General features: G+C 32.9%; 2 protein-coding genes across 7 annotated transcripts; one reads left to right on the plus strand and one right to left on the minus strand.

The window, feature by feature from the left end:
- Positions 1-1,527: 1,527 nt before the first annotated feature.
- Positions 1,528-23,657, plus strand: LOC125873416 (vicilin-like seed storage protein At2g28490). Of its 6 annotated transcripts, none has more exons than XM_049554353.1 (6): positions 1,528-1,858; positions 1,932-2,116; positions 2,199-2,279; positions 2,366-2,761; positions 2,902-3,218; positions 23,421-23,657. In XM_049554353.1, the coding sequence occupies exons 1-6, from the start codon at positions 1,549-1,551 to the stop codon at positions 23,581-23,583; spliced, it is 1,452 nt and encodes a 483-aa protein (XP_049410310.1). In that variant the 5' UTR covers positions 1,528-1,548; the 3' UTR covers positions 23,584-23,657. The 6 variants fall into 6 exon arrangements, with proteins under 6 accessions (XP_049410310.1, XP_049410314.1, XP_049410313.1 ...); XM_049554357.1 differs by lacking the exon at positions 23,421-23,657 and adding an exon at positions 19,534-19,917 and having other exon boundaries at positions 2,902-3,050; XM_049554356.1 differs by lacking the exon at positions 23,421-23,657 and adding an exon at positions 12,212-12,478 and having other exon boundaries at positions 2,902-3,050.
- On the minus strand, positions 3,534-5,109 carry LOC125873417 (adenylate kinase isoenzyme 6 homolog). Its single transcript, XM_049554359.1, has 3 exons — positions 4,859-5,109; positions 4,058-4,203; positions 3,534-3,969 (listed from the first exon to the last, which is right to left on the minus strand). Exons 1-3 carry the CDS (start codon positions 5,057-5,059, stop codon positions 3,783-3,785), a joined length of 534 nt encoding a protein of 177 aa, XP_049410316.1. The 5' UTR covers positions 5,060-5,109; the 3' UTR covers positions 3,534-3,782.
- Positions 23,658-24,349: the final 692 nt, after the last annotated feature.

Here is a 24,349-nt window from a genome sequence, read left to right on the forward strand (position 1 = left end):
GAAGTAGTATGTGTTTTTTGTAAAAATTTAAAGGATCACAACTGATGAAAAGTATAGTTAAACGATTACATCAAATCTATCTCCAAGCGTAAGATTTTCTTTTTTGTCATTTTCTGATATCCTTTTTAGATTTTGCAGCTTAGATCACAACATTGCCACTATGTAAAACCGACATGAGTTAATTGTAAGTTGACTATCTGCCGTGCATACTCCAAAATAAATTTAAGTTTAATATCACACACTAAAAATCTGATCATACTTCTTGTCTACCTAAACTCGCCAGGATTATGATGGAATGTAGCCAGGATTACGATGAAATGATTGAGATCTTTTTTATTTTTGATTAAAAATTTTAGAATAAAAAAAAATAATATTAAAAGTATCATTTCAAAAATAAATATAATCATGCGATACAAAAATATATAAATCCGAATTTATTGGATCCTCCGTGAACGTATTTTTCCTTCCGTGGTCATCTTTTAGATTTATTTGTCTCTTCTATCAGTCGACATTTTTTTACTTTTTACTTTTTAGGTTTTGACCACTTATAAAAAGTGTTTGGATGATCCTTCATTGCATTGTTACATCATCAAAATGACACAATGGCTTTTCACACTGCTCGTGCAATCACATAAAATATTTCTTTTTTATGTTATCTTTAAAGGACAATCCTTTTTATGTTAATTTATTAAAATTAGTCGTTCATATACGCGTAAATATAAATCATCTATATTTTTTTGATTGATTTACTTAATGTTGAGGTGTCCACTATAAGCTCATTGTTGGCTGTGAGAGGTAAAAATTAAAGATCCATAATTCGGAGAGGCAAAAATTAAAGACTACTAGTACAAAATAGAGATATTTGTGGGAATATATAACCCTATTATAAATCTCTAGCAGTTTACTGTCGGGTCAGATTATTATGGGCTTATGTCCCAATGATTCATTTTGGGTCTTTTATTGGCCCAGTTCATTAGTTAGGTATGGCAAGACCAGAGACTGTTTGCCCAAAGATATGTTTCACCAAGTGACCCATAAACTGGCAATAAACCTGTTCACTGCTACAAGAAACTTAATCTCAACAAATTTAATTCTAAAAGAAAATAAGATAAATTAGCATGTTCATTATTATAGTATGAAAATCCAAAAGAGGTAGACATAATAATGATATAATAAGAAGGGTAAGGCATAATGTTCCTAGCTTTAAGATGTTTCCAGTATATCAATGTTATTCTGTCTGACTTATTATGTGCAAACATAAAATCGTTTCTCTTAGATAAGCCCTTTGAAATAGTCATCAAATTGCATTTTCGCTAAAATGATAATTTGGTTCTGTCGCCAAATGATTTTTATTTTTTTGGGTTCAGTATACATTTTTCAGGATCTGAACGTTTATAATAAACCAGAAAAAAAAGGCTAAAAAGCATGCATGGTTGACAACAACTCCATCAAATCTCACTATTCCCTCTATATAAACAACTACTGATCCTTCATCTCCATTGTACCAAACTGATTAAAGAAAACTTGCTTTTGTGTAACGAGTTGACAATGGGAAATAGAGGGACACTGTTGCTTCTAGTGGTTGTACTTTTCTCTGCGCTAGTGGCCTCTGTAGGCGCCTACGAATATGAAGAGGAAAAAAGTGAGCAAAGGACACAAGGAGAAAAATGGTTCTTGTTACGTCAGTTACATAATGTTGTGAAAACTGATGCAGGCTCTATGAGAATGGTGAAGGGTGGCTATCGAAGGGATTCATTTCTCCATAGTCCAATGCATATTGGTTTCATCTCCATGGAACCAAATAGTCTCTTCATCCCTCAATATCTTGATTCCGATCTTGTACTCTTTGTTCACCATGGTAAAATTCACTTGACATCGTATAAAATTAAACTACAAACCAGAGTTTTTCATTTTCTATCAACTGAATGCAGGGGAAGCAAGAATTGGACACATTTATAGGGATGAATTAGCAGAAAGGAGTTTAAAGCAGGGAGACGTGTACACGATTCCTGCTGGATCAGCTTTCTATTTGGAGAATAGAAATGAAAACCAGAGACTTCGCATAATTTGTAGTATTGATATTACCTCAGAATCCATGGGATGGCATGCTTTCCAGGTACCCTAAGTCAAATTCCATTTCTTGTTTATCGATATTCCTTTCTTTACAAAACTTTGTAAGTTGTGATAATATTCTGCAGTCTTTCTTCATTGGCGGAGGAACTCATCCTACATCCGTTCTTGCTGGATTCGATCATACCACATTATCAACTGCTCTTAATGTAAGTGTTCGAATGAATTTACCAGTTCTTACAACATTTATCAGAGGAAAAAAAAGAAGGTGAGTTAATATTATGTAAAATGGCAGGTCTCAACAGAAGAGTTAAAGACATTCTTGACCAGGCAAACTTCCGGTCCAATCGTGCATCTATCTGATTCTCATCACACAAATATGTGGTCCGAGTTCTTGGCCCAAGAACCCCACCAAAAACTAGCTCACTTGAAGAGAATTATGAATTTCGAAGAAGAAACTTACTCCAAACAGGAGCAATCAACATGGTCATTGAGGAAAATTCTTTTTACTTTATTAAACAGAGAAGACGTTGTCAAGAGAATGGGTCACAGAGCTCCATCAGCGTGCAGTCTCTACAACAGGAATACCGATTTCAAGAATGACTATGGGTGGACCAAGAAGTTGGACGAGTCTGATTATTCTCCTCTAAAACAATCTGGCCATGGAGTTTATATCGTCAATCTATCTCCGGTAATGATCATTTGCATGCATTAACTCAAATCTCCACGCGTGAAAGAAAATCATAGTTAACCTGGTCCATGTATATATAGCAACTTGTATACTTCTAATCTTGCTTACACATTTCATATATCTTTTACTTGTAAATGTAGGGATCCATGATGGCACCTCATGTTAATCCAACAGCAATAGAGTATGGAGTAGTGTTGAAAGGGACTGGCAGGATTCAAATTGTGTATCCGAATGGGACTTTAGCCATGAATGCAAGAGTACGAGAAGGGGATGTTTTTTGGGTGCCAAGGTACTTCCCGTTCTGCCAAATTGCTTCAACGAATGGCCCATTTGAGTTCTTCGGCTTCACTACATCAGCAAGGAGGAACCATCCACAGTTCTTGGTGGGTAGGAACTCATTAATGCAGAGTTTGAGAGGGCCAGAATTTGCAGCTGCATTTGGAATTGGTGAGAAAAGGCTTAAAAGGATTACTACTGCTCAGCATGAACAAGTCATTTTGCCATCATCATCATCTACTCCTGGTGACATGGTCTAGTTGAGTTATGACATGAAAGCTCGAAGCCAGTTTTGGAACTTAGGTTTTTTTTTCCTCTTGTCTGTTTTTTCTTTCATGCGATCTGATTCTGTTTCCTCGGTAGTCTTGTTGCACACAAGACATATTGCCCTTTTGAGTTGTGAATAAGACGGATTGTTTTTTTGACATGATTTTGTTCTTTGTTTGAACTCTGTTAGTATTAGTTATTATAAGAAAATTTAAAAATTTCAGTTATAACTGAGGTGGTATTTCTTAGGTTACTGAAATTATTTGAAAAACATATACCAAGAATTATCCCTACTTCAGGTTATCTATGTCCATGCTGCAGATCTATTAGCTGATAGTCTCACAAAAGTATTGGTCAAGCCTGCATTCAGCCGTGATATGTTCTGCGTTTAAGCTTAGGTACACATAGCCTAACATTTATTATACGCACATAAAAGTGAGCCTTAATATGCTATGATACATCTGTTTTGATACTTTAGTCATACGACAGGACTCCAATTACTAATCCAACTGGTCAGCGTCTCCACATTTTTGGTAATATCTTCCAGAGAAGCACTTTTTAGTATGATCACAATATCATCTGGATAGTTCTCTTTTACCTCTTCCAACAAAACTTGAAAGATTTGACATTCAGTATTACTAGCAAGTTTATGATCGGAGTAACCTCTGGGACAGTCAAACAGTCTAGACATTTAATAGGGCGATACTAGAGATGCATACAAACCGAAAAGTAAGGATCAATTGATAAGAGTACCTCTTAATGAACCGATCATACAAGACAGAACTGTCAATTTGAAGTACCACCACACGATCAAAACAACACTTTGGAAAGAAGTCACAGGCGTGATGATCAACGATGTTTCCTCCTTCTTCCATCAAGTTTTCAAGAGCATCACATACCTGGATAAGCAACATCATGCTACTTAATATTCAAAGGAAACTAACTTCCTCAATCGAGACCTGGAAATAGGAAAATTTGGTATACAAAAACTTCTGACTGTAACTATAGAATAAAAAAGTTCTCTTCCCTGCAGGCCTGCCTTCCTATCGTAATTGAATAAAAGCTCACGAAATGCAGGGTAGAGAAACAACACAATCACCATATAAAACTCAAATTCCATCACTTGATCATCCTAAGTTAAAACCGCTTTGAAGAGTACAAATCAATTGATCAATCAACTATACCTCAATCCCGAATCAACTTAGTTGGGTATATCTATGTGAATACAGTATCCATTCGACTCAATTCAGTTCCATTTTATTCCCATACTAAATATGTTGTACTCTGAAGAGCACAACTTAAACAAAATTCAAATTAATACTGCTATCTAATCCTTAAATCTCACCTATTGAATGTTTAACTGTTTGAGTCCATTAAATTTAAAACTTCCTTAACAATCATTGCAGCAACTTCTAGGTTAGGGACCATAAATTCTCAAAACTTGAACAAAAATAGAGTAATTGGTAAAAAAAAGTCAAAATTATGAAATCTACCTAAAACTTAGATAGGTTTGACCTGTTAGAGCTTGGGTAAGGAAAATGTATAAAGACTTACGAGATCTTCGTTGATGTAGTAGGAATCGAAGGTGTCATCCCAGCCGTTCGTCAAGTTTTCCTCATTAGCGAAATCACCGACGTTGATGTGGCGGAGCTCCATCACCTCAGCCAGAGCAGCCGCCGTAGTCGTCTTCCCTGTGCCTGGAGTTCCGGTGATAAGGATATTAGGTCTCTTCCGGCAGCTGCTATTTTGCGCCATGGCCGTGAGTTGAATCAAAAGAAAGCTTTTGTTTTATTAGAGAGTTGACTTAGAACAGAGTTGAGCTAGCCAGCTAGGTGAACTCTCTAAGATTTGTTTAAACAAAATTAAATTATTAAGAGAATTAAAATAATAAATTAGTGTTAATTGATTAATTAAAATGAGTGTATTTACATTATACCTTAGATCATTTCTTTTATTGTATTTAAAATGGTCATCAAATTGCAATTTCTCTAATTCATTTGGTTACATATACAAGTTTCCACAAATATTTTTCTTTTTTTAATTCAACATAGTATATTTTTCAGGATCTCGACGTTTATAGTACACCAGAAGAGCCTAAAAATCATTAATGGTTGACAACAATTCCCCTCAAATCTCAGTATTCACTCAATATAAACCACAATCCCAACAGTTAGTACAACAGTAAACCAAAACTGATTAAATTAAAAAAAAAAAAGATTAGAAAACTTGCTTTTGTGTAACGAGTTGACAATGGGAAATAGAGGGACACTGTTGCTTCTAGTGGTTGTACTTTTCTCTGCGCTAGTGGCCTCTGTAGGCGCCTACGAATATGAAGAGGAAAAAAGTGAGCAAAGGACACAAGGAGAAAAATGGTTCATGTTACGTCAGTTACATAATGTTGTGAAAACTGATGCAGGGTCTATGAGAATGGTGAAGGGTGGCTATCGAGCGGGTTCATTTCTCCATAGTCCAATGCATATTGGTTTCATCTCCATGGAACCCAATAGTCTGTTCATCCCTCAGTATCTTGATTCCGATCTTGTCATTTTTGTTCACCATGGTAATTAATTAAAAGTTGTCTTTGCTTTCACTAGATATTTTAAAGAGTTTACCTTTAACGAGCAAGAATATTCATTTTTTTATGAAATGAATACAGGGGAAGCGAGAGTTGGACACATCTATAGAGATGAATTAGCGGAAAGGAGTTTGAAGCAGGGAGATGTGTACACAATTCCGGCTGGATCAGCTTTTTATTTGGAGAATAGAAATGAAAACCAGAGACTTCGCATAATTTGTAGTATTGGTATTACCTCAGAATCCATGGGATGGCATGCTTTCCAGGTACCCCAAGTCACATTCTCAAAAAATTGATCAATTAATGTATTTCTCTTTAGTTTAACGTCCTTTTTCTTCCCAAATCTTCCGGGTAACTATTTTGCAGTCTTTCTTCATTGGAGGTGGAATTCATCCTGCATCCGTTCTTGCTGGATTCGATCATACCACATTATCAACTGCTCTTAACGTAAGTGTTCAAATAAATTTACCATTTCTTACAACATTTATCAGTGGAAAAAAAGAAGAAGGTGAGTTAATATTATGTAAAATGACAGGTCTCAACAGCAGAATTAAAAACTTTCTTGACCAGACAAACTTCCGGACCAATTGTACATTTATCTGGTTCTCATGACACAAACATTTGGACCAATTTCATTGCCCAAGAATGCCACAAGAAACTAGCTCACTTGAAAAGGATTGTGAATTCCGCGGAAGAAGCTAGCCCCAAAGAGGAGGAATCAACATGGTCATTGAGGAAATTTTTGTGTACTTTACTAAGCAGAAAAGGTTTTGTCAAGAGAATGAATCATGAAGCTCCATCATCGTACAATCTCTACAACAGGAAGCCTGATTTCAAGAACGAATATGGATGGAGCAAGAATGTGGATGAGTCTGATTATTCTCCTCTACAAATATCTGGCAATGGCGTTTACCTCGTCAATCTATCTTCGGTAATGACCACTTGCACACACCGACTTAAATTTACATTTGCATCAGGCTACTATAGTTACTAGACATGTCCAAGTACAGTAACTTGTATGTTCTTTTTTGTCTTGTAAATGAAGGGATCCATGATGGCACCTCATGTTAATCCAAGAGCAATAGAGTACGGAGTAGTGTTGAAAGGGACTGGCAGGATCCAAATTGTGTATCCAAATGGGACTTTAGCAATGAATGCTAGAGTACGAGAAGGGGACGTTTTTTGGGTGCCAAGGTACTTTCCCTTCTGCCAAATTGCTTCGACAAATGGCCATTTTGAGTTCTTCGGCTTCACTACATCAGCAAGGAGGAACCATCAACAGTTCTTGGTGGGTAAGAACTCATTGATGCAGAGATTGAGAGGGCCAGAATTTGCAGCTGCATTTGGAATTGGCGAGAAAAGGCTGAAAAGGATTACTAATGCTCAACATGAACAAGTCATCTTGCCATCATCATCGCCTACACCTGGTGACAAGGCAATTTATGAATTTTGATTAGCTTAGTTGGAGTTGAGTTATGGCATGAAAGCGCGATGCCAGTTTTTGAACTTTGTTTTGTTCTTCTTTTTTCTGTTTTCCCTTGATGCAATCTGATTTTGTTTCCTCGGTAGTCTTGTTGGACACAAGCTAAGACACATTGCCCTTTTGAGTTGTGAATAAGACGGATTGTTTTTTTGACATGATTGTGTTCATGGTTCGAACTCTTTTACCATTAGTAAGATGAAATTCCGGTAGTCTAGATATGTTGTTTCCGACAGTAATTATGGACTTGACACAATAATAAAAGAAGCATTCTACATACAACACCACGTTATTTCTAACTTCCCAAATAAACCAGATCATGATGTATACATATAAGTTCAAGAATCTCATTGATTCGGGCCAAATTACTGGATACACCTAGGACAACAAAAGAACAAATGTTCTAGTGGTTCCTGCTCTAGACCACAAACAAAACAAAATATCATCTTGTAATTTTAATCTCATATTTTTAACATGAATTTCTCAAAAATATTTAAGCTTATTCCTAAAATAGTTCCATCGACACTTTTGCAAGATTTTCACATGTGACTTAAATCAAAGTTTGAAGTTTGAACCCCTTTTATTACTACAATACATTTTTCTCTAATGGTAACCGAATCCAACAGTTCATATATATAATAATAAAAAAATATGATATGTCAGTTAGCTTTGACTTAAGTCATGTTGAATCGAATTAACCAAAATTTTGACCCTAAAAACCAAGATGCGTCAATTCTCATTAGTGTCCTTCAAATATGCTAACCGAGTATTTTACTGCATTTTGTCATTCATATATTAGGTTCGAACTTTGTGTTTTCGCATTCTCCTGATTTGGAAGTTAATCGGACATCTTGCTGATTTCTTTTTGCCGGTGACTCGATTACATTTATAATTTTGAGATTTCAATTATCTCTGTTAGAACCCAAAGTGGGTTTTGATTTTGCGTTTGGAATTTGATATAGGAGAGGAGTGACCATTCCTAGATAAACTTTTTTTTTTTTATAAAAAAAAATGTGTAAAAATAAGACTTCATGAGCTCAAATTTGTTTGTGTGACAAATATTTTTCTGTTTGTTCAGATAAATTAAAGTCTCTATGTCTCCTGACAAAATTGTATTATTAGTACTAGATTTTGTTGCCTGTGCTATGCACGGGCCCAATAACATAAATGGTATGTTTTGGGGCTAATAACGAAGTTTTTGAAGCGATTGTTTGCGTGGATAAAGGAATAAGTTTTTTTATCACAAACCTGTACTTTCTTTGACGTTATTCAAGGCACAATAAGACTACCCACATAAAACATTTTTGAACAATTTTATGTTGTCAATTATCACAATTTAATTTTAAGAATCAGTCAATTTTTTTTTCTGTTTTTTTAATAAATATTTTAAGTTGTCAATTATCACGATTAATTGTATTTTATACGTAATTTTTAATGATAGATTAATTTCAAGAATCAATCGAATTTTTTTAAATGTATTTATTTTTGAAATATTTTATGTTGTCAATTATCATGATTTATAGTATTTTTACGATAGATTAACTTCAAGAATCAATGGAATTTTTTGTATCTTTTTCAAAACATATTTTATGTTGTCAATTATCATGATTTATAGTATTTTTACGCAATTTTTAAATATAAAAAATTTTAAAAAATAAGACAAATAAATTAAAATGGACCCAATATATGTTATTTTTGTTGTCTCAATTTATGTGACACAAATGAAATTTGGAGAGTCATTGAATATTATATATTATACTTGGGCATAAACTCTCTTACGCACGGGCCCAATAACTATTATTTTTTGTCCTAATGTATGTGACACAGATAAAATATAGTGAGTTATTTAAATTTAATATGATTTTTAAATATTTTAAGCTGTTAATAATGTAACTTATAATATTTTTACGTAATTTGTAAATACTTAATATATATTACTCCACTTGTCTCAATGTATGTAGCATAGATAAAATTTCAAGAGTTAATCAAATGTTGTTAATTGTTAAGATTTACAATACATTTTACGTAGTTTTCAGTAATTTGACATTAAATAATACATATTACTACTTTTGTCTCATTTTATGTGACATTGATAGGTTAATTTTAAGAATCAGTCAATTTCTTTTTTTGTGCATTTTAATAAATATTTTAAGTTGTCAATTATCACGATTTATTGTATTTTATACATAAATTTTAACGATAGATTAATTTCAAGAATCAATCAAAAATTTTTATATCTATATTTTTTAAAAATATTTTATGTTGTCAATTATCATGATTTATAGTATTTTTACGATAGATTAACTTCAAGAATCAGTGCAATTTTTTGTATCTTTTTCAAAGCATATTTTATGTTGTCAATTATCATGATTTATAGTATTTTTACGCAATTTGTAAATATAAAAAAAAATTAAGACAAATAAATTAAAATGGACGCAATATATGCTATTTTTGTTGTCTCAATTTATGTGACACAAATGAAATTTGAAGAGTCATCCAAATTTGCACTTTTTTTAAATAATTTTTTTTAAGTTATTAATTATTGTGATTTATAATATTTTTATGTAACTTTCAAATAACTTCCTAATTTATGTGATATGGATAAAATTACAAAATTAACCCTTTTAAAATGTCTTCCAGATATTTTAAGTTGTTAATTATTATTATTTTTAATACTTTTTTGGTAATTGTAAAATGATATATGTCATTTTTCTGTCTCAATATATGTGACCCGGATAGAATTTTGAGAGTCAACCTATTTTATGGTAGAATTTTAAATATTAAATATTTTAAGTCATTTGTAAATAATTTATTATATTATATTATATAGGGAGTTTATGATGGGACATTCAAATGTCCCATCATAAACTCACTCTTATATATAAGTAGAATGGCAAAGTAGCATAAGTTTTTTTATGAATTGTTTGTGCTAAACGTTTATTGAAAACCATAATACAAGGGTAAAACTTAGTATTTACACAAAATTAAATACATTTTTTTAGTGCGCTAGATCAGTAGCTCTTTGAATTGGTCATCAAATTTGACTACATCATTTGGTTCAGTATACAAGCTTCAACAAATATTTTTTAGGATCTAAACGTTAAGTAGACAAGAAAAGCCTAGTAATTTTGCTTGGTTGACAACAACTCCCTTTAAAATCTCACCATTCCCTCTATATAAACAACAACAGATCCTTCATCTCCATCGTACCAAACAGATTAAAGACAACTTGCTTTAGTGTAACAATTTGAAAATGGGAAATAGTAGGACATTGCTGCTTCTAGTGTTGGTACTTCTCACAGCACTAGTGTCCTTTGTTGGTGCCTATGAATATGAAGAGGAAAAAAGCGAGCAAAGGACACAAGGAGAAAAATGGTTCTTGTTACGTCAGTTACATAATGTTGTGAAAACTGATGCTGGATCTATGAGAATAGTGAAGGGTGGCTATCGAGCGGGTTCATTTCTCCATAGTCCAATGCATATTGGTTTCATCTCCATGGAACCAAATAGCCTCTTCATCCCTCAGTATCTTGATTCCGATCTTCTCCTCTTTGTTCATCAAGGTAATTAATTAAACTTCATCTTCGCTTTCACAAGCTAGTTTAATTTTCACTTAAAGTGGAATCAGTGACATGGAAAATAATAAGAAAGATTATTATCTGCTACTACATTTTGAAGTGTTCAAATAGTGTAAAAAGTTAAATTCTTTGCTTTAACGAGCCAGAATATTCATTTTTTATGAAATGAATACAGGGGAAGCGACAATCGGAAACATCTATAGAGATGAATTAGCGGAAAGGAGTTTGAAAGAGGGAGATGTGTACACAATTCCTGCTGGATCAGCTTTCTATTTGGAGAATAGTAATGAAAACCAGAGACTTCGCATAATTTGTAGTATTGGTATTTCCTCAGAATCCATGGGATGGAATGCTTTCCAGGTATCCAAAGCTAATTTTTCGACAAAATGGTCTTTAATCCATTTCTTGTCTTAGGTATAATGTCCTAATTTTCTTCCCAAAACTTTGTAGTAACTCATGTAAATTGTAATTATTTTCAGTCGTTCTTCATTGGCGGTGGAGTTCATACATCTATTCTTGCTGGATTCGATCATACCACATTATCAACTGCTCTTAATGTAAGTATTCGAGGAATTTATTTATTTATCCTCGATATTTTCCAGTGGAAAAAATTGAGTCAAGATAATGTAAAATGGCAGGTATCGACAGCAGAATTAAAGACGTTCTTGATCAGGCAAACTTCCGGGCCAATCGTGCATTTATCTAATTCTCAACAGTTAAACATTTGGTCCAAATTCTTAGCCCAAGAACCCCATCAGAAACTAGCTCACTTGAAGAGGATTGTGAATTTTGGGGAGGAATCTAACCCCAAAGAGGAAGTATCAACATGGTCATTGAGGAAATTTCTGTTTAATCTATTAAACAGGGAAGACGTTGTCAAGAGAGTAAATGGCAAAGCTCCATCAACGTACAATCTCTACAACAGGAATCCTGATTTCGAGAATGACTATGGATGGAGCAAGGCATTGGATGAGTCTGATTATTCTCCTTTAGAACAATCCGGCAATGGTGTCTATCTTGTCAATCTAACTTCGGTAATGACCCAATCATTATATATTTTAGATCACGGATCACAGATTTTCCTTCTTGCTCGCTTGTTTTATCTATGTTTCTTGGTTAATGTAGGGATCCATGATGGCACCTCATGTTAATCCAAGAGCAATAGAGTATGGAGTAGTGTTGAAAGGAACCGGAAGGATCCAAATTGTGTATCCCAATGGGACTTTAGCTATGAATGCCAGAGTACGAGAAGGGGACGTTTTTTGGGTGCCAAGGTACTTCCCCTTCTGCCAAATTGCTTCATCGAATGGACCATTTGAGTTCTTCGGCTTCAGTACATCAGCAAGGAGGAACCATCCACAGTTCTTGGTGGGTAGGAACTCATTGATGCAGAGCTTGAGCGGGCCAGAATTTGCAGCTTCATTTGGAATTGATGAGGAAAGGCTAAAGAGGATTGCCAACGCGCAAAGTGAACAAGTTATCTTGCCCTCATCATGGTCGGATTCTCCTATGGAGATGAACTTGGGTTTTTATTAGTTTAGTTGGAAATTCTAGTATCTAGATGGTCTAGTTGAGTTATGGCATAAGCTCGAAGCCAACTTTTCAAACTTCATTTTTTCTTTTCTGTTTTCCTTTAATTTAATTGACGCACTGCCCTTTTGAGTTGTGAATAAGACGGATTGTTTTTTTGACACATAGTTTCTGTTTGTGGTTTGAGCCTCATTAACAAAATTCAAATTTTAACTGATTCTAGCTCCAAATTCCCAAGAAAAATTGACCATTTTTTTTCATTACACAAGTTTCTGTTTTTAGCTTTCAGGCATATGATCATTTATTTATTTGGGTTGTACTGGTAAAACCTATAAAGTTTTCTATATGGTCAAGCTAATATCATTATCCATACATGGTCACTATAGGAAGTGAGAAAAAACTAATAAATGCAGCTAAACATCATCCTCAGTAATGTCAGTATAGAGTTTGTCTCCTGCAACTTTTTTTTAAAAAAAGAACTCTACTCCAAAAATCTTGATTTATTTTGCCAAATTTTTCAGAAGGATTTTTTTCGGGAAGCCAGAAATTGTGAAACTAAAAGGGGAGAGAAATGCATATAGCTTACTACAGGAAATCAGACCTTTTATGGCAACCAGAAATCGTCACCAGAAGTCAATAGGTTGCCACGCAAAAGCCTTTGGTGGTGATACAATCATATAGCGTCGCTGCCAAAAGTACTCCCTCTGTTATGAACCAAGTCCAGCCCAATGTAGATACTAATGTCATACAAGTTGTTATTGGGCTGACAAGAGATATTGGGCCGAGAACGAGCAATAGGGCCAGATTAATTTGGGATTCGGATTGAGTAGTGGGCATGAAACGATTCCATCAAAAAGGGTAGTGATATGTGATTTAGGGATTATGTAAATTGTTGAGAAAAAAATGTCTTGTCCTCTCATCTCCTTTTTTTGAGTCTATGCTTCTCATCTCTGTTCTAGTTATCTCCTACAATAGTTTTCTTTGTTAGTTTCATTTTCCCTTATAACTTCGAGTTTAGTGATTATAATATTTGAATGTTTCTATTGTGAAATAATTGGAGTTGTTACACCCTCCGTCCAGTGGTGACATAAATACTCCTCATAGAAATGGTGTATCCAGTCGCTGCCAGAAGTATTCCCTTCATCCACATTTAATTGTCATGGATTCCTTTTTTTAGAATCAAACATTAAGAACTTTGACTAACATTTTACAGTGTATTTTTTCATCATATTGATATGCAAAAAATTACAATTTATAGTATTTTTCATACAATTTTTTAATATCTACTTTTTTTTGTTTAAAATATCAAATTAATGTAATTTAATTTAATTTTGAAAATTAGTCAAATAAACTTTTGAAAAACGCAACATGACAACTAAAAATGGACGGAGAGAGTATTGTATATCTTGCCACTAAATGTACCAAATAGGAGTGTTCATGGGAAATCGAACCAAAAGAAAAAATTATACTCCCTCTGTCCCAATTTATATGACTTACTTTCCTTTTTAGTCAGTCCTAAAAAGAATGACACATTTCTATTTTAAGTAACAATTTAGCTATAAAATATCTATTTTACCCTTAATGAAATGATTTACAGCCACACAAATTTCTATCATTCATTTTGGACCACAAGTTTTAAAAGTCTTCCTTCCTTTCTTAAACTTCGTGCCGAGTCAAAGTACTTCATATAAAATGGGACAGAGGGAGTAGTATATTTTTAGTTTGATTTGGTTTTGATTTTGATTTTAATTTTAGACAAAAATAATTAAGAACCCGAACCAAACAGACTATAAAAATATGTATTAAAAACATAATTACACATATATTAGTTTTATATATAACTCTTAAAGTTTCATGGTATACCTTTAATCTTTTGCACTCTTATTTTCTAGTCTAGTTCATTGCCTTTATAGTAACTAGTCCTCGGAACCTGCATTGAACGTTTATCCCCTAATTGATATTAGAAAAGTTAATTTATATAAGTAAATATATCATAGTGGAGCATACATATATCATCGCTAAGTTCAAAGTTAAGTCCTTTTATATGTAAATTTGACATAAGAATATAACTTTTCACAAAATATAGCATGAAAATCTTTTATCAGATATTGGAGGTTTGATATTTTAAAAGCTTCATGAAAAAAAATCTTTTATTATATCAGAGGAATTTATATATTTTAATTACTAAATGTAAGTTTTAATAATCAAAAAAGAATTTGGCTATAAAAAAGATACTTAGAAAGAAAAATATTACAAAAATGTCTAGGTGGTGTAACATTAAATTTATTGAAAACATTATAAGTTCAAACGGAAAAGAAAGAAAAGTAAATAAAGACATGACATCCATAATAAAAGACACCACATTAAAATATATAGACAAAACTATTGTCATATTAATTGAATTACATTTTGTTAGAAGTCGACTTGCTATAGACAAAATGTTTCATCTGCATAAAAAAACTAAAATCATAAAAAAAATAAACAGAAAAGAAAGCATGACTATGTTAAAAATACAGATACACTATATTTCTTGAACTATATATTAAAGAATATGTATATAAAAAATTAAATATGAATTCTAATATAATAAAATACAATGTAACATTTGCACTAATTTTTACTTTACATTATTTTTTATTTTATTTTTATTTGTGCACTAATTTTTGTACCTCTTGTAATAGTTAAGTACATGAATTTTATAAACGTTTGAGATTACATATAAAAAGGAAAAAGTACAAACATGTTGTTTTAAAAAGATAAATGATTATCAAACAACGAAAAATACATAACTATAAATCTTTATCAAAGACTTACTCTTTTACGGGTCTAGTTGTGAAAATATTCTGCGGGATTTAACATGCTTACCCTCAAAACAATTAATTATAAATATAAATTGGGATTAGCTTGATTATATTTATATCCTAAAGATAGAAGAAATGATAATATAAAAATATAGTAATCAATTACGAAGTTATATTTAAAAACTCAAAAAGATGGAGATATGAAAAATAAAAATTCACTTACAACTTCATATTGGAGAATATTCATTTTGTAACTATGATAATTTACATATTTCTCAACAAAAAGAAGATGAATATGCATAGGATTTTAAAGAATACAAATAAATGAATAGTAAGAATTCTTACAATTACAAATTGGTAATGAAAAATTTACAAATGATGTAGACTAACCTAATGAAGAATGGAAAATGAGCACAAATTTGGATGAAAGAAAGAAATATAAATAATGTTGTGTGAGTGTCTTTGATAGACTCTTCATTACACTCACTAATCTTACAAATTAAAATTAAAGGTTATTAGACTCTTCATTACCCACATTTAAGATCTTGCATTAAGTCAAGGTACATGAATATATGATTGCATTAAGATCTTGGTTGATGCATGAATTTCAATATAACTATTACTTAATATTTAATTTATTTTAGGAGTAAGATAAGGGAAAAATAGTAATTCAACTTTGAGGTTAGGAGTTTCTCACTTATAATAATACTAGTCCCTGGACACATGCTTTGCACGTGTATTCCATACAATTTTAAACTACACAAACACACATAGTCAAATGTGAACCTGTGTGCTCCAAACATAGTCCATATCCACACTCCAAAGTTCAAATATGCAAAGGATTTCACGGACAATTACTTCTATCTGAATTTGAGTTTTATTACAACATAAGCTTTTCAGAAATACATATTATACTAAAAGAAGTGAATATATTGCTAGTTTAGCAATAATACAAAAAGTGGTAAATATTTATAGCTAAATCAATTGGAATAGATTTACCTGAAGTAGACTCTTCTTGGAGGAGAAATCTAACCGAAAGAAGGCAAATGGAATAATGGGACAAACACACCTTATGAAGAGTATTTTAAAGAATATGAAAAGATTGACCATAATAATTATTATGGAGAAGATAAAATATACCTATGTACAACCAGTAAAAATTAAGAAATTTAATATTAATATAAATGAAGAATGTAAAAAGACTCTATGGAAGATGAAAGAAACAAAATTTAATGAGTAAAATAATTCAGGGAACTTATACACATGTGACTCAATGTCGTCTTCACCCTCACCAAACGTTTTTGTTCCTCTAAACACGTAGTGAAGGAAAAGGTGAAAGAGATAAATAAAATTGTGGCAATAAGCATTTTCAGAAAGCATATATAGTATTTGGATTCATTGAATTTGAGGGGCTAATGAATTTTGTTATATTTTCTTATGTAAACAAAAGTTATTCAAATGAATATTTGCTTTTACTTCAAGGATAAAATGGTAAACTAACTTTTAATTCATTATTATTATGGATATTAATTATTATTTATGAATATATATTTTATATATATAAATTAATTTACCAAGTATGTAATTCATCATTAGTTTGTGCTAATTATAACAGAAGAAAATCAAAAGTTTAAACGATTGCAAACTTCCATAGTAAGTATTTATTGAAGCAATAACTTAGCATTTAATATAATTTTATGAATATAATTCATCTGAAATTTTTTATAACTTTGCAGGTAGGAGTAACTAAGGAACACTTAAGGGTCATTTTAACTGTTGCCAAACTTTTTGATTTCCTTTTGTCATTTAATAGGATATCATCCAATTGTACAAATATTCATTGTATCTATATTAATTCATGTCATAGATTGTGAGTTCTCCATTTTTAGAATATTAATATTATTATTAAAAATATATTAGGATATTTATTATAATTAATGTGTATTTATATTTTTGTTCATAAATATGTAATATAATAGTGTTTAATAGAAAATACAACAGTTTTTATTAATATTTAATGTATATTTACATTTTTGTCCATAAATATTATGATATTATAAGGACATTTTTGTAATTCAACTTTTGACATAGAGGCTTCCCACTTATAATATAATATATGATGATATGATGATATATGATATGATTTAGTTCTTGGCATTTACTTTCTAGTTTGATATTTGATCAATCCAAGAATTTGTTTTATGTTAAAATAACTTGTCTTTAACAAGCCCTTAATTGTTCATCACTATTTTGTTTAAATTTTTATTTTTATTTAAAAGTTGGAATATGTGTATGACAAAAACAGAACTATTGAAAAATCCACTTAAAGTTGTTAGATTTAGTTTAAAGGCTTTAGTGGCTAGAAAAGATAAGTTGTGAATGCCTTAAAAGGGGTAAAACATTATGTTGCAGCAAACATTTCATCGCCACAAAAACTGCTTTTTTATTATTTATAAAATATACATTCTTAAATCCATTTTTTAAATTGCGCTAAATTAGGCCTTTGAAGTGGTCATCAAATTGCAGTTTCACAACATTTGGCTCTGTATACAAGCTTTGAAAAATGATGTTTCTTTATTTCAAACTAATTTCTTTTTTCAGGATCTTAACGTTTATAACACACCAGACAGCCTAAAATTCTTGCATGGTTGACAACAATTCCATTTAAATCTCAGCATTCCCTCTATATAAATCGCTAAACTCTGCAGTTAAGTCATAAGTGAACCAACACTAATCATTAAAAAAACTTACAAATTAAAGCATTTTTCTGTACGGAGTTGAAATGGGAGATAGAAGGATACTGTTGCTTCTAGTGCTGGTACTTTTCTCAGCACTTGTGTCCTTTGTTGGTGCTTATGAAGAGGAAGAAAACGATCAAAGGACACAAGGAGAAAAATGGTTTTTGTTGCGTCAGTTACATAATGTTGTGAAAACTGATGCAGGGTCTATGAGAATGGTGAAGGGTGGCTATCGTGGGGGTTCGCATCTCCATAGTCCAATGCATATTGGTTTCATCTCCATGGAACCCAGTAGCCTATTTATCCCTCAGTACCTCGATTCCGATCTTGTCCTCTTTGTTCACCATGGTAAAATTCATTTTCTCTCTTTCATTCCATTCTTTAACTTCAATATGTATAAGAATTCATTGATTTTGTCAGTGTATATCATAAGTCATTTTCATTTTCTATGAAATGAATACAGGGGAAGCAAGAGTTGGACACATCTATAGGGATGAATTAGCAGTAAGGAGTTTGAAGCAGGGAGACGTGTACACGATTCCTGCTGGATCAGCTTTCTATTTGGAGAATAGAAATGAAAACCAGAGACTTCGCATAATTTGTAGTATCGGTATTACCTCAGAATCCATGGGATGGCATGCATTCCAGGTATGCCTAAGCTAATTTCTCAGCAAAATTGTGCTATTTTCTTCCTAATACATTATAACTCAAAACACCTTTGCAGTCTTTCTTCATTGGCGGTGGAACTCATCCTACATCCATTCTTGCTGGATTCGATCATACCGCATTATCAACTGCTCTTAATGTGAGTATTCAAGGGAACTTAATATTTCTTGCTACATTTAACAGTGGGGGAAATTAACTGAACCAAAATTATGTAAAACTGCAGGTTTCGACAGCAGAAGTAAGAACGTTCTTGACCAGGCAATCTTCCGGGCCAATTGTGCATATATCTGATTCTCATCACACAAACATTTGGACTGAATTTGTTTCCCAAGAACCCCACCAAAAATTAGCTCACTTGAAGAGGATTGTGAATTTAGAGGAAGAAGTTAGCCCAAAAGAGGAAGAATCAACATGGTCATTGAGGAAATTTTTGTGTACTTTACTACACAGAAAAGATGTTGTCAAGAGAGTGAATCATGAAGCTCCATCATCGTACAATCTCAACAACAGGAATCCTGATTTCAAGAACAATTACGGATGGAGCAAGTCATTGGATGAGTCTGATTATTCTCCTCTACAACAATCAGGCAATGGCGTTTATCTTGTCAATCTATCTCAGGTAAATCATCTTGCCTCATATAAGTGGTGACCTTTGGTCCAATAGTCTCAAATCGCATAACTTATTGTATGTTTCTATTCTTGATAAATGTAGGGATCCATGATGGCACCTCATGTTAATCCAAGAGCAATAGAGTACGGAGTAGTGTTGAAAGGGACTGGAAGGATCCAAATTGTGTATCCAAATGGGACTTTAGCAATGAATGCAAGAGTACGAGAAGGGGACGTTTTTTGGGTGCCAAGGTACTTTCCCTTCTGCCAAATTGCTTCATCAAATGGCCCGCTTGAGTTCTTCGGTTTCACTACATCAGCAAGGAGGAACCATCCACAATTCTTGGTGGGCAGGAACTCATTGATGCAAAGCTTGAGAGGGCCAGAATTTGCTGCTGCATTTGGAATCAGTGAGAAAAGGCTTAACAGGATTGCCAATGCACAACATGAACAAGTCATCTTGCCTTCATCATCGTCAGATTCTCCTATGAGGATGAACATTGGTTCTTATTAGTTTTTGGAAATTCTAGTGCGTCGTTGGTCTAGTTGAATTATGGCACCAAAGCTCGAAGCCAATTTTGTTACTTTACATTTTTTTTTTACTTCCCCTGTTATTCAGTCTGAGTTTGTTTCCTTGGCGTCTTGTACACATTGCGCTTCTGAGTTGTGAATAAGACGGATTGGTTTCCTTGACATGGATTCTATCGTGGTTTAAACTTCATCAACAAAGCTTCAACGTCAATTTTACTTATCGTATTTGAATTAATGCTGCAATGCAGTTCTTATACATTTGCTCATAACAGTAAATCCTCCATCATTCAAAAATCGTCTTCATATATTAAAAGCCAAAGGTAATTCTGTGCGTAAATTTTACAGCATATACTAATAAGATATTTTGAGACTAGATTGTAACATTTCTCAACTCTGGTGGTACCAAAGAGAGGAGCATCCAACATACTAATTCTCATCGGTCTCATGTCATTTGAAACAAAGTGATTCCGTTTTGTCACTGTTTTTTCGGAATCCAAAGAGGCGTTGATCTATGAAAAACATGATACTGTCCTTCAATTAGCATTTCACTTGACAAGCATATAGTTTTGGGACCCTATATAAACAGGGCATTAGTGTTCCGTTGGAGTTAGACATGCAATTAATCTTTTTCTGAATCAAATAAATTAACGTACAATTCAAGTGATCAACAAATTAAAAGGTCCAGTTTCATTTGCTCATCTCTTTTACTAATTTACTCTCATAAATAACGTTTTATTTTAAAGTTATTATACGACATTACGACTCAACAAGAGTCAATAAGCATATTTTGGTCGGTTTTGAGCTTTGACTAAGACACGTCCTACCTAATTAAAACAGAATTTAACCAAAACAAAATTATAAGCTGGTCAAATTAGCTTAGAAATATTGATATTTTTTGCTTATTTACTTGTTTGGTAAACATAAAAAGTATTTATAAATTAAAATCAGTCAGAAATTGGGTTGTACTTCATAAATATTTTTCCTTTGTCAAAAACTTTTTATGATATTATCCTTAATATCTTCTGTAATCTCTAAAGTACTCTCCCTAATAACTTTTAATTATTTCTCCAAATACTCTCCCAAATAACTTTTAATTATTTCTCCATTCCATTTCCGTCATTCATTCAAATACCTATTTGCTGATAATAATCATATGAATTTTAGTAGTATAGCCTTCAATTTGCAAACCTGACTTGGAAAAATTGACAATGGGGGAGGATGGAAATAATTTATTTTTTTGAAAAAAAGGAAGATATTTACATAACTAATTAAATAAAATATCTACTAGTATTTTAGAAGGGGCAAACTAGTCTGGACATCTAGGTAGCAAGTTTTTTTTTTTTTTCCTTTTGGGGTATTTTGTCATGGATATAATTCAGATATGCTGCATAATACTTTAGAACAAATTGCATTTGTCATTTTTTTACTTGATCAACCCACAAATTACGATAAATAGTCACATTAATTGGCTTTTAAGTACTTGTTGATATTGTAATGTAGTAAATTATTTTGTAAGTTTATTGTGAATTGCTAATTGTAAATATTGAGCCCTTCCTTTTGTTTCGCTAGAGAAACCCTTTGAAATGGTCATCAAAATTCCTATTTCATTACATCATTTTATTGTGTATTACAATCTTCAACAAATGATTTTTCTTTGGTTCACCGATTATTTTTCAAGATCTCAACGTTCATTCCACATCAGAAATCCTGAAATTTTTGCATGGTTGACAACAATTCCTCTCAAATCTCACCATTCTATCTTATATAAATCGTTACAATCTGCACCCAAGTCATAAGTAAACCAAAAACTAAACTTACAAATTAAAACTACTGGTAGCTTTTTTTGGTTCCGAGTTAAAATGAAAGATAGAAGGACATTGTTGCTTCTAGTGCTGGTACTTTTCTCTGGACTTGTGTCCTCTGTTAGTGCCTATGAAGAGGAAGAAAGCGAGCAAACGACACAAGGAGAAAAATGGTTCGTGTTACGTAAGTTACATAATGTTGTGCAAACTGATGCAGGGTCTATGAGAATGGTGAAGGGTGGCTATCGAAGGGATTCATTTCTACATAGTCCAATGCATATTGGTTTCATCTCCATGGAACCAAATAGTCTCTTCATCCCTCAATACCTTGATTCCAATCTTATCCTCTTTGTTCACCATGGTAATTCAACTTTATCTTCGCTTTCACTAGATTTAAAAAAAAAAATTTAACTTCTAATGTTTAAATGAGTATCTTCTCGGATCAGTAACTTGGAAAATAATAGGACAGATTGTATGTTACTACATTTTGAAGTATAAGGATAGTGTTAAAAAGGTTAAATCCTTTCCTTTAACGAGCTAGAATATTCATTTTTTGATGAAATGAATACAGGGGAAGCAAGAGTTGGACACATCTATAGCGGTGAATTAGTGGAAAGGCATTTAAAGCATGGAGATGTGTACACAATTCCTGCTGGATCAGCTTTCTATTTGGAGAATAGACTTGAAAATCAGAGACTTCGCATCATTTGTAGTATTGATATTACCTCAGAATCCATGGGATGGCATGCTTTCCAGGTACCCTAAGCTAGTTTCTGAAAAATTGGTCTTTTAATGTCTTTCTTTTCTTCCCAAAACTTTTTGTAATGTTGAAACATTTTACAGTCTTTCTTCATTGGCGGTGGAACTCATCCTGCATCCGTCCTTGCTGGATTTGATCATAACACATTAGCAACTGCTCTTAATGTAAGTAGTTTTACCATTTCTTACAACATTTATCAGTGGAAAAAATTGAGTTAATATTATGTAACATGGCAGGTCTCGCCAGAAGAATTACATACGTTTTTTACCAGGCAAACTTCTGGTCCAATTGTGCATATATCTGGTTCTCATCACAAAAATATGTGGTCCGAATTCTTGGCCCAAGAACCAGCCCAAAAACTAGCTCACTTGAAGAGGATTGTGAATTTTGGGGAAGAAGCTAGCCCAAAAGAGGAGAAATCAACATGGTCATTGAGGAAATTTTTGTTTAATTTAGTAAACAGAGAAAAAGTTATCAATCATCATCATAAAGCTCCGTCAGTGTACAATCTCTACAAGAACAATCCCAATTTCAAGAACCATTATGGATGGAGCAAGAATGTGGATTCGACTGATTATTCTCCTCTAGAACAATCTGGCAATGGCGTTTACCTTGTCAATCTATCTCCGGTAATGACCCTCACATAATTCAACATCATGGTGTAGTCGATCTCTTTCTTTGCATTAAAATCCTCTTACCTGTTATATATGTTTTTTTTTTATAATGTAGGGATCCATGATGGCACCTCATGTTAATCCATCAGCAATAGAGTATGGAGTAGTGTTGAAAGGGACCGGCATGATCCAAATTGTGTATCCAAATGGGACTTTAGCAATGAATGCCAGAGTACGAGAAGGGGACGTATTTTGGGTGCCAAGGTACTTCCCTTTCTGCCAAATTGCTTCAACAAATGGCCATTTTGAGTTCTTTGGCTTCACAACATCAGCAAGGAGGAATCATCAACAGTTCTTGGTGGGTAAGAACTCATTGATGCAGAGATTGAGAGGGCCAGAATTTGCAGCTGCATTTGGAATTGATGAGAAAAGGCTTAAGAGGATTGCCAATGCTCAACACGAACAAGTCATATTGCCTGCATCATCGTGGGATTCTTCACATGACAAGGCATCAGAGCCAGAGAGGAAGAAGAAGACCAATTTTGAGAGGATTGTGGGGAGCTTAGGCAGTGACATGATCATGGGTTTTGATTAGTTTAATTTGTTTAGTAAAAAGTGTTGGAAATTTTATTTATCCAACAATAACTCTAGTTTGAGTTTTGGCTTGAAAGGTAGATGCCAATCTAGGCACTACTTTTTTTTTTTCTTCTTAAGATTGCATTTTGATTCCTTTGTTGTCTTGCGAGTGTGAGTTTTGAATAAAAAGGATTTTCCTTTTCGGGTTCTATTGATGCCTTTGAAATCCATTAATTAGAGTTTCATTCGGTCTCCAAATCATTTAGTCATTTCTTGTTAATATCATATCACTTGAAAAATAATCGGCTTGGTTGAATGTAACATGAAATCAAATTGATGGTTTATTATAAACTTTACGATTTATTTTAATTGGTGTTTCATCAATCAAACATATAAATAATTTTTGACTTTAAGGCTTCGGAATGCTAGATTTAACAGCACGGTGGTGTTTCATTGGAGTAGACACAAACCTGTTCATTAGTACGAAAAGATAAGGGCATTTAGGTAAAAACACTCACAAATCCTCCTCTTCAACTTTATTTGATTTGCTTGTCCATCTTCTGGGCTCTGGCGGCTTGTGTTTAGGAGGAGAGGAGCCCTCTACTTTGGATTTCAAAAGGTAAGCTCCATTTCCTCATTTATTTACTTTCAATTAATCTAAGTACATAGTCATCTCTTTCGATCGATATACTTGTACTTCTAAAACCTACATATCTTCTAAGTATATTTGTAGACCTAATTGAATCTACAACTTTCAAAAAAAAATTGATAATGGTGTGTGGGCC

This window comes from Solanum stenotomum, chromosome 8, assembly GCF_019186545.1.
Source record: "Solanum stenotomum isolate F172 chromosome 8, ASM1918654v1, whole genome shotgun sequence".
Classification (NCBI taxonomy): Eukaryota; Viridiplantae; Streptophyta; class Magnoliopsida; order Solanales; family Solanaceae; genus Solanum; species Solanum stenotomum.

Excerpts from the sequence above, each read along its gene's own strand:
- LOC125873416 (XM_049554353.1), top strand. The coding sequence starts at position 1,549 with ATGGGAAATAGAGGGACACTGTTGCTTCTAGTGGTTGTACTTTTCTCT. Across the intron at positions 2,280-2,365 it reads CATTATCAACTGCTCTTAAT|GTCTCAACAGAAGAGTTAAA; the intron begins GTAAGTGTTCGA and ends GTAAAATGGCAG. Across the intron at positions 3,219-23,420 it reads TTTGGAATTGGTGAGAAAAG|GCTTAAGAGGATTGCCAATG; the intron begins GCTTAAAAGGAT and ends TGATGAGAAAAG.
- LOC125873417 (XM_049554359.1), bottom strand. The coding sequence starts at position 5,059 with ATGGCGCAAAATAGCAGCTGCCGGAAGAGACCTAATATCCTTATCACC. Across the intron at positions 4,204-4,858 it reads ACTACATCAACGAAGATCTC|GTATGTGATGCTCTTGAAAA; the intron begins GTAAGTCTTTAT and ends TTGCTTATCCAG. Across the intron at positions 3,970-4,057 it reads TATGATCGGTTCATTAAGAG|AGGTTACTCCGATCATAAAC; the intron begins GTACTCTTATCA and ends TGACTGTCCCAG.